The sequence below is a fragment of the Coturnix japonica genome, chromosome 13 (genome assembly GCF_054131305.1).
Source record: "Coturnix japonica strain WE chromosome 13, WE-NBRP24, whole genome shotgun sequence".
NCBI classification, from domain to species: domain Eukaryota; kingdom Metazoa; phylum Chordata; class Aves; order Galliformes; family Phasianidae; genus Coturnix; species Coturnix japonica.
The window spans coordinates 13,842,698-13,857,581 of record NC_140675.1 but is presented as its reverse complement, the minus strand read 5'-3'; the positions used below and the strand labels follow the sequence as shown (position 1 = coordinate 13,857,581).

The 14,884-nt window shown below is 43.9% G+C and overlaps 1 protein-coding gene across 1 annotated transcript; it reads right to left on the bottom strand.

The window, feature by feature from the left end:
• Positions 1-4,938: 4,938 nt before the first annotated feature.
• GFER (growth factor, augmenter of liver regeneration) lies at positions 4,939-8,996 on the bottom strand. The gene is made up of 3 exons (XM_015876917.3): positions 8,774-8,996; positions 8,409-8,614; positions 4,939-7,534 (listed from the first exon to the last, which is right to left on the bottom strand). Exons 1-3 carry the CDS (start codon positions 8,975-8,977, stop codon positions 7,372-7,374), a joined length of 573 nt encoding a protein of 190 aa, XP_015732403.2. The 5' UTR covers positions 8,978-8,996; the 3' UTR covers positions 4,939-7,371.
• Between the last annotated feature and the right edge of the window lie 5,888 nt (positions 8,997-14,884).

The following is a 14,884-nucleotide window of genomic DNA, read 5'->3' as shown; positions in this document are numbered from 1 at the left end:
GTGCAATTCCCATTTTACTAACTAAAGGGTTATCACAAGTGAGATTTTCAAACAGCTTCAGAAGTTTACACGCAGCTGTTCCAGTGACCTCAAAAGACATTTTAATGCTTTGAGAAAAAGTCATCTTAGCCCATGGTTGCAGCTCTGCTTTCAGTGCCACAGCTCCACTGCCCAGCTGGGCCATCAGGGCATGTTCTGGACAACCCGAAGAACAACAAGACCAGGGTACTGCCTGAATCTGTTTAGTAGCCATCTCTAGTCTGCATGTAAACTGTATTTCTATTACTCTTCCTCTTACTCACCAGATATAGTGGAACAGCAGCAATAGGCAAAGATCTTGAACACTTTCCTCATCAAATAGAGAAAAAGAAGAGCATTTGGAAATGCACTTCCCAGAGCATTTTTATGCAGCTTTCACAGTCGTCTGCATTTACTGTGCCCCCCAGATTTCAGTGACAAGGAGGAAATGGAGCTGCAAGCAGACAGGTCCCTGAGATCTGCCCATTTTATACAAGTTCAGTGGTGCAAAGCAAGGGATTGCCTCATGCTGCCTGTAGCCACAATGACTCCCAAATCTTTGCCTCCAACACACACACAGAGTTTGGTTTTCATGGGCGTAAGTACCCAGATGCAGTGACCCTGAGGAAACAAGATGAGGAGCCACCTCCTTCCAAACCCATTCAAATCAGTTCTACCCACTCAGCCAAGGGCTGGTTTCAGTCAGTTCCACAAAGGTATGAGTGGCAATGCTTTGTCCAAGGGTATATATCTAAACATAAACAATGTATGGCAGCTTGCCACCTAGTCACCTAGTCAGGACCGTAAGCCATGCCAGCATCATTCTATGATCCAGAACATTATTTGGAGAAGTTTCCTGGCATACTGCTGAGGTTAATGCATCCTGCTCCATAATGTAAGTGCTGCCACTCCTGGGATCAGGATCTGGTCAGAGGGAGTCTGGCCATGGACAGGAAGAGTTAACACAAGTTCTTCCAGCAAGACAGATCAGATTTTCTCTGTGGCAGAGGGGAGCAGTGGAATGCCCCACTGCTTCTGCAAATGAAACAACTCATTGGCCTCGATTACTACTTTAATAACCCCAAAGAAAAATACTGATGTGAAACTGCCCAGCCCTCAGAATTGCTTTGACAATGTATTTATAGTGAAGCTGCTTCAGCCCAGCAATTCAGATGAGCTGAAAGCAAGCACTCTGCAGCAGCAGCATGGCCTGAGGGAGACAGGCAGGCTTCAGCCATGGTTTGCAGCCCATTGATTTCAGCAGTTCCATGAGGCCTGATGCCTTTTGTACAGGCGCAGGTGGTAAAAGAGCTTGCCCTTTACATTGCTTGAATAGCATGCTTGAAGCAGTCCTTTTGATATATGTTCATTTACTTCTTACTCTGAAATACTTTGCTTTACATTCATCAGAGGTCGGCTAATGCTGCTTCTGGCCATTAGTCTTTAGAAAACAGGACAGTCAATGGAATTATATATGAGAGGTGCTTAGAAAAATCAGCATCCAGTAACAGAGAGAACAGACATCCTGATTATCAATACCTTAGAACTGCATCACTAGAAAGCTACTTCCTGCCATGCGCTCTAAGAGATCAAAAAATATCTGAAAGATCCCATATCAGATGGTTACTCACCCGCTTCTGAAATGCGGCCATTTCTTAAGTGGGATTCAGCACTTACCATGGAAATATAAGCAAAAAATAAGGGGAGATCTGGGTAGCAGAATTCAATTAATCAAGACAACATTTGTTTAGAAGAGATGTCAGAACTTGTGTAAAAAACGAACCAGGTTTCCGAATGCTTTCAGTGTTGAAGTTGCAGGCTTGATGTCTTATCTGCTCAACTTCTTCGCTTCTTCTCAAAATCTTTCATGACACAAAAAGTTTGGGGCTTTCTGCAGATCAGTAATCTAATCTGATTCAGTACCTGGGCTGAACTCTGCTATGCGACAGCATATAAACAAACTGGGAAGAGCGAGGTGAGATGGGAAATAAGATCCCTAGTTATTTTCCAAACTGATTTTGTTAGGACCACAACAAGTAGTCACACTGTGCAGGTCCTGGTCAAAAAGTTGACTTCATTGCTTGTATTCTGCTACCTGCATGGTGCTGTTACAGCTAAGGAGGTATGATAATGAGAGCAGAGCTGACAGCTACAAGGATACGGGGCAGCCTCCGAACAGCTCAAGCTATGCCCTGACATGCACAGTTCCCGCAATTCTCATTTGAGTTGCATTAATCTCTATGTCCAACAGAGCTCTCTCAGCTCAGATATTGCATTATTGTTTCTGCCTGAGCTACACTGCAGTGCAACATCCATAGAGTGAGTTCTAAGCAAAATAACAGCTAGAACATTTGCACAGTGAACATGGTACTAGTAGTGACATACCAAGAATAAGAAATGCCTTCTTGCTTAACACAACAAATATCAAACAGGGTCCTTGGATTGTAAAGAAAGATGTAACCTGACATAAAAGAGATCTGTGGGACAGATTAAAATGAGTGATTTTATTACAGTGAACAATCTGGGACTGCACAGTGCAAACACATCAGAATAGCCTCCCTCAAAGAGTCTGCCTTCAAAATACAAAACACAGGCCAAGACTGGTGAAACTGCTATTTATATCCCCATTTTGCAGAAGCTGAAGTGTAGCTACAAAAGACTTACCTGGAATCTAGCAAGAAGCTTGTGGTTAAGAATTCAACTTTCGAATCTGCAGCCACACTCTGCCCACATAGGCCTCGTTTCATGTATCTCACATACCTCTTACCCCATCTAAGGAGCATCACATGAAGCACAGTCTCAGTACCCACTATTCACACTACTGTGAGATTGATGTCAGTGATAGAGGAAGCAGAGAAAGCCTGGCTTTCCCTGACCAAACACTGTGTTATATAGGAAAGCCCACACCAAGCACCAGGACATAAGTTATAACTAAAGCTTGGCATTCTGGGTATAACAGAAGCTTTGAGAGAATGCATGAGAATGCTACCTGGTGTCTGCTGTGGGAAAGACAGTAATTCAACTCAGCTGTTCCCTTTCTTGAGGGACCTCTGGGGGCTGCCACAGCTGAAGTCATATGCCTGTAACTCATGCAATTAGAGAAGAGGTATTGCACATATTGCAAAGTAACTGAAGTCACCAAAATCTCCACCCACAGACCCACAAAAGGGACAGAAGCAGCTTGATGTTCTAAAGAAGTGGAAGAAATGGAACGTCAACTAAATACACACTTTGTTGCCCCCTACTGTTCACATGGTTAATGTGCAAAGCAAATTTTCTCAGTAGTTAACACAGACCTGAGAAGAACATTGCCGTAACAGAAGACAGAAGCCAAGATGCACGATGGTATGCAATACTTGGGAGAAAAAAAAATCTTGGGCTAGGAAGAGACTTCTGCATTTGGAGTGCTCTAAAGAAAACCCAACAGCCGGCACAAGGACAAAGCATAGAAACAGAGGGCACCTTTCAGCAGCAAGCAATGAAGCAAGGTCACAGTAAAGAGGCAGAACTTATCAGGTTTGAATGCCAGAGCTACTGTCTAGACAGTGCTGGATGCTGTGAGCCCATCAGGGCAACTTTCAGGACTGGATTAGCCTTCACTAACCTCGACTATGAATTCATTGTGCATTGATGCAAACACCCGAGCTGGCAAGTAAGTAGCAACGGTGGTTACATACATTTCCTCCCAACATGTGCCAACCCAGACCAGTGTCCCAGCTGACTCCAGCGCTGACAGTCTTGTCTGCTCTACCTGATGACCACCTTATGTGCTACAAGTTTTGCTTTACTTCTTTTACCTCCATTCTCCTATTAGCCTTAAAAAAATCAGAGTTGACTTCACACAACCCTATTGGCAGTTTCTACTGAAGAGCTTATTCCTGACTATACAAAATATTGAGTAATTCCTCTCCATCACTCAGACAAAAACCCATTTGTAGGATGGGAAAAAAGAACAACATCAACAAAACAACGCTATAGGAGAGGGGAGCAAGGAGGAGAGCAAGCCCCTCGCCCTCTCCAAGACTGTAAAACTGCAACATGAAGAAATAACACCCACAACCTGTAGCAGGCTGCAGAGACCTGCATTCAAAACCACTCTGGAGAATCTTAATGCAAGTAGGAGACTGTATAGACCCAACACACTGCAAAGGAACAGCTAATCCCTGAAAAAATATTAAAGGCATAGCGCTGCTTCTGTCAACATCTGCACTTGCCACTTGCTCAAGCAAATCTGCTTCCCATTCATGAAGACAATCCCCTTGTGGCTCCCTGCTCTTTGCTCTTGGAGGAAAGAGAAGTCAGTTATGAATGAAAACCAGTCCATGAAAACATTAAGTCCTTTGCGAAGCTGAAAGATTACCTAGGTGACAACCACACAGCAGCAGTGACCAAGGAAGGTCTCACAACATCTTCTTAATCACCACCCGCTCCTGACTGCACTTTTTTTTGCAAGGGTTCCTCGTACTGATAGGAAGCAGCTTCCCCTCACTATCTCTGCATGGCTGTGGATTGAGTTTGCAGTTAAAGACTTTGCCCTCCAGTGGAGGGCACCCTCAACTGCCATCCTGCTCAACTGCAGCACGATTTAAGCCATTACAATTGTAATGCTACCTTCACTGCTGTTAGAAGCATATCACAAAGTGTCCCACCGGTCCCCAGATAAAAAAAAATAAAACATCTCTAAACTAACAGGCGAGGACCTGGTCTGCAAAATCACTGCTGCTTCTTACAGCTTTGTGCTTTGAAGAGAATTGACTCAACTCAGAAGCACAACAGAAAAGAATGAACTGCAGCCCCACCTCAACCAATCAATACACACAGAATCACGCTTCAGCAGAGCAGTCAAACACAGACAGCAGAAGGTTAGACATACCAATACGCTGTGATACCTCTTCCTAAGACTTCACGCAGCAGGGAAGCTAGGAATAAACTCAGTTGCTTTATTATTTTCACATTGACAGGAAATATAATTTGAATACAGTTATTTTTAAAACTAGGTATAATCAAGTGCATTTAGGAGAGAATTCACATATTCCCCTTTCTTTTTATGTACACAAATCTTCCATAGAAATTCCATACATACAATTAAATCTTTAAATGTGTTATAAATGAGCAGCAAAATATCCTCCTTTGGACAGTCAATTCACAGAGATGCTATGTCTGAGAAGCAATAAGTCAGAACTCTCTGCAAAGCCACAAATATGAGAGAACAGAGTGCAAGCATAAATTTTTACCAAATGGCTATTTAGCAAAGTTACAAACTGCCCTAATAACATCCTGGCAGCCAGTGCTTGTGCCCTCACCGTATGGACTCATTCACTGAAAATGATGGTTTCAGCTTGAAGGCTCTTCCTCCTCTGCACCACTGTCAGAACAAAACAGTACCTGCTGGCAGGAGCTTTTCCTTGCACACAACTCCACCATCTCCTTGGACAACACAAGGAGACCAAGGTTCTGTGTTGCCATGGCCACTCTCACTGATTTTGAGAGGGATGCACAATTTAATTGTTTGGTTTTTTTTTACCTCTCCACACTGTTAAGACCTGGACAGAGCAGCAGCCCTCCTGCATGCAAGAGAGAAACATTCTGAGCACTTTTAATAGCTCACACAACACCATGAGGTAGGAAGTCAGATTGCATATACTTCATAAAACACTCAGCACTTCTGTTGGTTTTGTGTTTAGGAACACTGACAAACAAAACTTCCAAGAATAACCAGTCCATAAAAATTTGTGTCTTACTGTTTTAACAGGCCAACTTGAAAAGGCTTTAGGACACCATAAAACATTCAAATATATTTCCAAAGTTCTAATTGCTTTTCTAAACAGTAAGGAGTCCCACACGTGAAGGTTTGGAGATCAAAGTTCTCACATATAGGCTATCGTCACCCTGATACTGTTATAAAAGTACCATTACCATGAACCTCTCATTCTATCATCAAAAGTAAATTTACATACCAACTGTAACGCATGAAACAAGGAAGCTTATTAAAACACGCAAGGAAAAGCTCTGCAGGAAGTACAGAAGGAAAAGGCCCCTATTATCATGATCTGTGAAAACTCCTGCAAACTTTCCCAGACAAAAATGCAATAAGGGCAAAATATCTCTGTATATTTTAAGAGTTTGAAAGTATTAAGACTTATTTGTGTGGCTTTGTAGAGAAATGCATTTATATTCATTGTATCATTTATGCTGCTATTTCACTTGAAACTGAAATTCACACTTATGCATCAGTAACACTGATGCAATATAGCTGATGTAAGGAAAATGCCAATAGAACAAACCAGTTTCTACAGAGGGAATCCTTTGAATCTTCTGTACAATAATTCTATCTAAAGCTGACATCAGTCTTATAGAAGACTCAAATATCGTAAAGGTATTTAAAGTCCTTTTGTTCCAGAGAGATTTTTATCTAGGTGAAAAAACCAAAATATCAACCAAATCAATAAGTAACAATCACGAATTGCAAAACACAAATGATGCCTTAGAAACACAATATGCTAAACAAATCTGAATATGTTTCATTACAGATACCAGTCTCAGATCGTTACAGCAGTCTTTGCAATTGAAATCATAGAGATGAAAAGTTGTCAGTTTTAAAAGCAAATAGCTCAGTAGATCTTGTCATACTACTTCTGGATTGAAAGAAAAAGAGGAATCAGTTTAAAACATCTGAATTTAACCCAGCTGATACTTCTTGATAGTTCTTTTGGTCCTGTTCTAGTCTCTTTTCTATGATACACTCTTATGTGATAAACTGAAACAGAAATAAAATGAGAAATCAAGGTTCTGTGATTTTAGCATTTAAATTAAATGTACCTGCTTTTTAGCAAGTCTAACAACAAGCATCAGAGATCTCTAAGAAAGCTTAAGGGATATAGACAGCAGGAATTTGCCCTATCAGAACAAAAGAAGTGAAAATGACAATGAAATTCCAAACACATCAGGATAGTAACTGCAAATAAACATGAAATGTCACAGGGCAGCTCTCTACAACTGCGTGCAAGGAACAGGAATTCAAGTCAAAGATACAAGCAAATGCCCCTAAAATAAGGAAATGTCATGAAACAGTATCCACGGCTTTGTTGAGTAACTCAGTTTCACATATTTCTGGCAATTCCTGTGCCACATGTAAGGCCTCAGTTCCTCAGACAATGCATTTGATACAACCATTTATCCAGGTGCTATGAGCATAAGATTTTCAAATTGGTTTTCAGAGTTGGTTCCACCTTTATTTCCACAAGTCATCTCAGTCATGCACACACACGCTCACACATATTTACTTGCACATCTCTACACAGTGACTCAACAGCAGAGTGAATCTGTTGGATTTCCAAAGCAGTCCCCTATGGATTAATCACAACTACCATCTTTCCAACCATCTCGCCAGCGCTCATCCACACGAGAGCAGTCAAATTCAGATTTGCCCAGTTTCCTGTTCACTTCATTGTGAAGAAGACATAACCACTGGGAGAAGTTATTTCTGTTGCTAGTATCAGGCTGATTTGTTCGCAATCTGCAAACAGGGAAGAGGAAACAAACGTTACTGCTTTAGTCACCAATTTCAATACCCAAAGCAGGCACATAGCACGCAGACAGCCAGTCTCCACTTCTATTACCATGAGAACTCCAAATGGACCCCAAGACAGAGCACACTTAATCATCAGAGGCCAAATATCCACACTAAAATGCCAGTGATCACAACTGACCTGGTTTCAGTCAGTTCCTAGTCTTGTCAATCGTAAAAAGCAGAGGAATCAAAAGGCTTAGCTGTGATAAACAGCAAAAAGTACTTGCAATTATCAATACATTGACTTTTTAAAAGGGTTTTACCAAAGCAATAAATGAAAACCATTAAGCAGTTCTTTTGCCAAGTGATACTTAATAATTCGGTTTCAAGCCTTTTTTGCATGTTCATTATCCAAAATAAAAGCAAAAAAAAAAAAAAAGTTCAAATTTTTGAGAAACGTGTTGACAGCGACAGAGGTAGAAAATTACCCGATACCACAGATCATTTCAAGTGTCTGCCTCCAATGGTGGGAGGTTGTGGCTCTTCTGAGATATAAGCACACTTGCCTACCAAAAACTGAATCATTCCAAGTGCTGGTTTATTCTCTGGTTGTGTGCAAGTCCAGTCTAAACCAGAAAGCCATAAACTGCCTCAGGGAGGCCTTGGAGGCAGCACTTAACCCAACAGCACTAGACAAGGTATTTGTCTTCTGAATAAGTCTTTGATCTATACAACGGAAGAAACCAGTTCAAGTGCCTATAAACCCCAACAGCAGGAAGAGCAAAGATATGCAAACACCCACAGCAGGGCAGCATTTCAGGCCCCTTCAGCAATAACAAAAAATAAAAAAAACACAGAAGAAACCGATGAGGCAACTCACCTTTCCCTCAGATCCTCAGCACAGTGCTCACACGGGTAGAACTTGGAGAAGAGGCGGATGAAATCCTTCATCTCCTGTTGCTGGGTTCTTGAGGGCCGTTCGGGGTAGTATGCAGCCATGGTGTGAAGGAAGGCCCAGGTGCTGCGGCCCAGCTGCTCGCTGTCCAGGGGGCAATCAGGGGGTGGCTCCTTCTCTTCCACAGCGGCCTGAGGAGGGAGGGATAGAGCTATAGGAGAAGGCAGCAGGGCGCAGGGATAGCAACAGCGCCCAGTGCCACACGCATGAAGGGAATAAAATAGGAGCCCCCCTGGCACCTCCAGGGATGGGAAGCGGGAGGGTGCAGCCCCACAGCCCGCCTGCCTTACCACGCCGCCCGCCTGCTGCTTCCTCTGCTCTCGGAGCCAGCTCTTGAAATCCGTACAGGCCCTACACGGCTTCTTGGGTTGTTCCTCAGCTCCGGAGCCGGCAACTCCGGGCGGAACGGTGAAAGGAAAAGCGAAAGATCCGCCTTCAGTGCCAGGGAACGATGAGGCGCCGCGGCCGGGCCTGCCCTCACTGGGCGCCGCCATCTTGGCGCCGCAGTGCACCGTGGGCCAGGGGCGGCCGTGTCGTTTGGCAGCGAGGGGGCGGTTTGGGTCTAAAAATCATGGAATTATCCCCTCGAGATGCTGAAGGGGGGTTTTGTGGATGTAAATCACAGAGTTGTTCTTTTTTCCTTCTCTTTGGTTCAGCCCTGCTCCCATTAGGTCAGCACCGTCCTCCCCTGTCCAACAGCTGTGGTGAAGGAGCCCTCCATAAGCAGACATGGCCGCACATCTCCACACGCCGATCCTTCCTGGATGTTCTGTAGCTAATTGAAATGCACCTCGAGTCTTGTCTAAGTCATTAATTTAAGTGCTGCAGCTTCTGTAGAGACACCACTTGTGTGAAAGAGGCTGGGAAAATACTGCTCATTTCCAGCTCTTACATTGTGATGTACTTAACGTGCTAAAACAATTTTGGTAGATAACACAGCAAAGAAAACGCTTCAAAGAGCTGCCCTTAGAAATAAGACTTCAAAACTTAGTGTGCTCTGCGTGGGAATGGCATTTTGCTGCAGTTATTCACGTGGGAAGGAGAAGAAACACGAGCAACTGCAGCTACTGGCTTTGTCTGAAGTCATAGACAACTATAGATACAAAGATATATCGTGCATGAAAGGGTCAACCTAGTAAAGGAAAAGATATTCTTTATATTTGTTTTCCTTTTCACCAGTAAATATTTAAATGATGCTTTAAATTCTAAAGTAAGGAGTATGTTGGTATCTAGGAAAGACATGGGGGAATTTCCTGCTGTGCTTTATTGCTCTGCCTCCTGGCAATTACGTTTTTGCAGAGACATTTATAAGTCAAAGCGGTGTCCTTGATTGGCTGTTAACGGCCTGTTTGCTTTCTTGTTAGTGTTTCCATTTATTTAGTCAGTTAAAATATCAGCAAGATGAATTTTTATTTGAAGGCAAATAGTTCATAAACGTAAAGAAAGCTGTCACCTAAGATGCTATCTGTGCTCAGTGTTGCTCTCCTAAGATGCTATCTGTGCCCAGTGTTGCTCCGTCTGCCCCTTTTCTGGTCAGAGAGAGCAAGAAGAGCAGAAATGTTGCAATGCTCCTATCCAAATCACAGTGAGGAATACACTTTCCTGTCTCTAAGTGCAGTCTGACCACCTCCTGCAGTGGATATGAAGCACCCTGGTACTGCCCAGGTGAGGCTTCCTCAGCCCCAGTCCAGGCATGCGATAACCTGCAGCAGGCTCTGCTAACAACACACCCATATCTTGTATGATGTAATTATATCTGGAAGACAGGGCTCACCAAAGCCTACTGGACAGGTACATCTTCTGTACAGTCTCTCAGTGACTGGAATAGGGGATGTAATGACGCTAATTACCAGGAAGTGTTGGTAAACTCAGTGCTGGAGAAAAAAAGTAAAGGGTGTGTTTGTGTTTCTGAGTGGAAGACTGCTGTTTGATGTTCTGCTCTTATCTTGGCATTCACTAAACTGGCTCAGTAGCTGGCAGGTGATAGTGAGCACACAGGGAAGGAAGCAGAAGCAGGAGCTGAGCTGTGTGTGAGGCCAAGCACGCATTCTGTTGCTCACCCTCTGGGCTGAGAGCAGCAGCAAAGTAGGAGGGGAGAACTAAGGAAGGGAGACTCTGAGGAAGGCCAAGCAGCTCTTCTCAGTGCAGTTGGGCCCCCAGCTGTGTGCATTTGGGCATGGTTATGTTGGCAGAAAACCTGCTAATTTTCACAACTAACTGGTGCAACTAACAGACAGAGGACACAGCTCTTGCTGCTGCCCTTATGACCCACTTTCTAGGATGCAAACGATATCAAAAGGTAATAGTTCAGGCTGCCTGCTGGCATGTACTTGTCTGTTACAAGATTTAGAGCTGAGAATAGGGAATGATACTTGCAGAGGCTTTTGCTTCACTTGGGAACTTAAACATCACTGACTTTTCATGAATGTGTTTTAAGTGCTTTAGAGAATTTTCACAGAATCCCAGACTGGATGAGGCTGGAGGCATCTCTGGGTCCCTCTGGTCTCGCCCTGCTTCAGAGCAGATGCCCAGCATCACATCCAGGTGGGATTGGACCTCTCCAAGAAGGAGACCCCACAACCTCCCAGGGCATCCCCATGCCTCTCAGGACTTCCCCTATACCTCTCAGGACTATCACTGTGTTTTTGGGATGGTTGCGTAGATACTTACAGTTGAATATAACTGTTGCCCTGCCAGGAAGTTGACACCTGTGCACAGGTAAGAATGTGAGCCTCAGGTCCAGCTAATTAGAAAGACAACACTGAGAATTAGTCACGCGGTTTGCTGAGAACTCACAGTGAACTAGGAAATAGCAGCTGAAAAACACGATGTATATTTCTAGGCATATGATTCATATATATTGAACAGCTTTGCTTGTACACAACAAACACCTCACTTGCAGAGTTTCATAAGACACGAACCTGTCTCCTGTCAGCAGGAAGGAGCTCACAGCTGTGCCTCACACCTCACTGCCACAGACATCAGACCCTGACCACATCTGTCCTGGGATACTGAGATCTGTTCAGCAGTGCTCTGTATAAGACCAGTGCTCCTGGGGGTTCTATCTTTTTCCTCACCCTTCTGCAGATCTCCCTGACTTTTGCACGATTCCTTTCTCCAGAAGTAGATCAAAGCAAAATGGACAGCAGTAAATCTAAACAGGTGGAGGAGGAAGAGATTTTCCTCATATAACAATTACTATGAAAGTGCATTGACTCATTAGGGATTAACATCATCAACAGTTTGGTTTCCATTAGACTCTTCTCTCTACACTACATTGTTAAGTGAGGATTAAACACTGCTTTCCCTGCTTCACGAAAGGGAATAGAAACAAAAAGGTGCCGCCTCCATTCTGAAATAAAGATGAGCTTTTAACTTGGACTCCCGGTGCTGAAGGAAACTCCAGGGAGATAAGTAAGGCACTTTGAATATTCTATTTGGTGGTGGGGAATGAGGAAAAGATAACAGAATGATGAGCATCTCTCTGACTAATCTACAAGGAATACAATGGTTTTATCTGTGACCAGATTTTACCATACTTAGTGTGAAGGAAGAATAGTTTTTGCCTTGTAAAAACAGTATTTCTGCTGTGGCCGATCCTTGCTTGGTTTCCATTGGGTTGTGTTCTTGAGGATGTTCCCCACAGAATTCCTGAGGTTCCATCCCACCTCGCAGTGGGGCTCAGCAAATACACACTGTGCTCTTACCGTAAAAAAACATTCCCCAAACACCTCTTGCTTCTTTGTTCTAGGAAATAATGCTAGGAAACTTAAGCCATAGGCTTAAGTTTCATCTTTATCCTTCCTGGAAGTTTTATTTTTGAATCACATTTTTGCCCTTTGCATAACCTTAGGAAAACACACAACTTTTACAAAGGAGCTATGAAATAGTTGCAACAGGTGCTTTGTAAATGTCCCTTTAGTGTTTTATGGGTTACGAGCATATCAGTTGAGGAAGACAGCTTTCTCCCCTGCCCTTGGCGGTTGTGTTCCGAGGGCATTTAAGGGAAAACCAACAAATCTGCTCTGTACTTTCACCCTGTGGGTGTGAGGTCTGGGGTTTTTACCAACTGGGTCTAGGATTGTGCTGCCAGTAACCTGGGACCGGTCTAGACCCCAGAGCATGGGGACAACAGTGGGGGTGCCCATGGCAGGACATCAGCCTGTACTGTGGGCAATTTGCTGTGATCCAAATGAAGACTCCACTGCTAGGTATTGCAGAATGGACAGAGAGGTCCCGTAGCCCCACTGCATCAGGCTCCAGCTATTACACACATAAGGTCATTATCACAGCTCTTCCTGCTTAGTCCCTCACTGATTATCATTAAGGAAATCTTCCATGAGGGACTGAGCCACTGGTGAAGTTCAGCCGTGGATATAACTGTGACCTGAATTGGATTCAGCTGCACACTGAAAAATGCCTCATTCTATGCAGCAGCTGCAGGAATTAGGAGGAAATCAAATACCTTCTTCTGGATAAAGTACTGTAAAATCTCTTGTTCCAGACTTTGTGAATGTTGGACTTCTTACTGTTTATGAGGTGAAGGGTATTATTGTCAGCTCTGGTGTTTGATTTTTTTTTTCCCTTTAATCAGTGTCTGTTTCTCTATTTAATGGAAGTCTAAAACCTCTTTGTGCTCTTAAGAATCAGCTTTTAGCAGCTGGCCTTTTCATTAGAGGTGCTGATAGGTTATGTGCTATCACAAGTGACCTTCAAGAACAGCGAAGGGCAGGTTTTGATCCTGAAGGTGATGGGGGAGAAGTCTGAGCTCTCATACCAGCATCACTCACAGCAAAGGCCCCCCTCTGCCTTACCCTTGGCACAAACCTTCCTTTTGCTCTCTCTGTCTTGCAGCTGTAGGATCTTACGTGTGCTTTGAGGACTTTTCCTCTCTGCCTTTCCCTAGTGACTTTGCAGGGGATTACTGGGTCCAGCAGTTCCTGTGCAGAACATAAAAAGATAAATGCATGAGTTCAGGTCTCACACACCCACAGCCACGAGCAGCTCAGACCTAATCCTGTATGTGGAAGAGAATGTTTGTAATACGGGTCTTCTTTTTTTTCATGCATGTGTATTTCTGAGATGATCGCTGCTTGTTGGGCTTTGGAAGCAGCTGCTGCAAGGCTCGAGTTGTGGCTCTTGTGGATGTAGGATTGGTTCAGATGATTGTCTCACTCCTGTTTGCCCTCCAGTTCAAAACACTAAGAAGTAATTGTGGAGAAAAATCTATGTTTGCACTCTGCCCTCTCAAAGCTGGACAGTCCCCTGCTATGCGTTACCTGCTATTTGATGATCTCCTTTGTACTCCGTAAATCCATCAGAGAAAAATTAATTGCTGTATCTCAGAAGCTGTGTAAATATAGACTGATGATGCAATGACAACACCTGATACTTGGAGTTGAATGCTATCCTTCCCGGCAGTCACTCCTGACTGCAGTTAATAGTTACACACCTGTAGGTACAGATTCTGTGCAGGATGATATAGAAATAGCAGGAGCCATATAGTAGTAGTAGTAGGCACAACTTACTGTTGAAGAGATTTGTGCCCAAATGAGCCCACACAGAAGTGGAGTTAGTAAATGCTTCTGGTTTGTTCTCCATCTATCCCTGCAGGCATGGCACTGAGCTGCAATGGCTTTGGGGTGGTTTGAGGGTGCTCTAGTACCACGGGTGTTAGTTTTGCTCATGCTTTGCTTTGAGATCCCTGTCACCATGCAGTCTATCCCAGAACATCAGCTCTCCATGCAGTGGTGGAGCCCCAGATGGTCGCAAGCCTCTACATAGTCTCACCCTTCTGTTGTGGCACTGGATTATGCTTTCTATGTGGCAAAGCTTCTGGAATTGTCAAAAACGAGGCCATTACCTCCTCTTCTTGCTTTACTGGCAATCACAGTATTTACAGACACAGAATGGAAAGGTATCTAAACTTCCTTTAGTGGTCTGGTACGTCTGAAGACTTTGGTTTTCTTTGGCTTCTCCCATTTAGGGTAAACAGTTTTAAACATTTACACTTTTGGAAATGCATTGTGCTTTGTGTTTGCTCTGGGACAGAAAACCAACACAGCGTGTTCTGCTTGGTGTTGGCCACGCAATGGTACCAGCACGCATGACTCCATCCCAAAGCACAGTTTTGCTGCTGGAAGAGCTGCCACCTCCATTGGTGGCTTGCAAATGCCAACAGCCAAAAGAGCGACCCCACTGGATGCAAAGATCTTCTCTTGACACAAAAGCCAGCCAGGTTTAACAGCATGTGACTTTGCTGGACCAGCTGCAAGCAGAGATGGGCGATCTGACCTTGTTGCAGCAAGTCTGCCTTGTACAGCAGTACCTATGTCATCCTGTCAACCAGGGAGTGCCCGGAGAAGGCACGGAAGGGATTTTCCCACCAGATGTGTGCATGG

Excerpts from the sequence above, each read along its gene's own strand:
- GFER (XM_015876917.3), bottom strand. The coding sequence starts at position 8,977 with ATGGCGGCGCCCAGTGAGGGCAGGCCCGGCCGCGGCGCCTCATCGTTC. Across the intron at positions 8,615-8,773 it reads AGCAGCAGGCGGGCGGCGTG|GCCGCTGTGGAAGAGAAGGA; the intron begins GTAAGGCAGGCG and ends CTCCCTCCTCAG. Across the intron at positions 7,535-8,408 it reads GCTGAGGATCTGAGGGAAAG|ATTGCGAACAAATCAGCCTG; the intron begins GTGAGTTGCCTC and ends CCCTGTTTGCAG.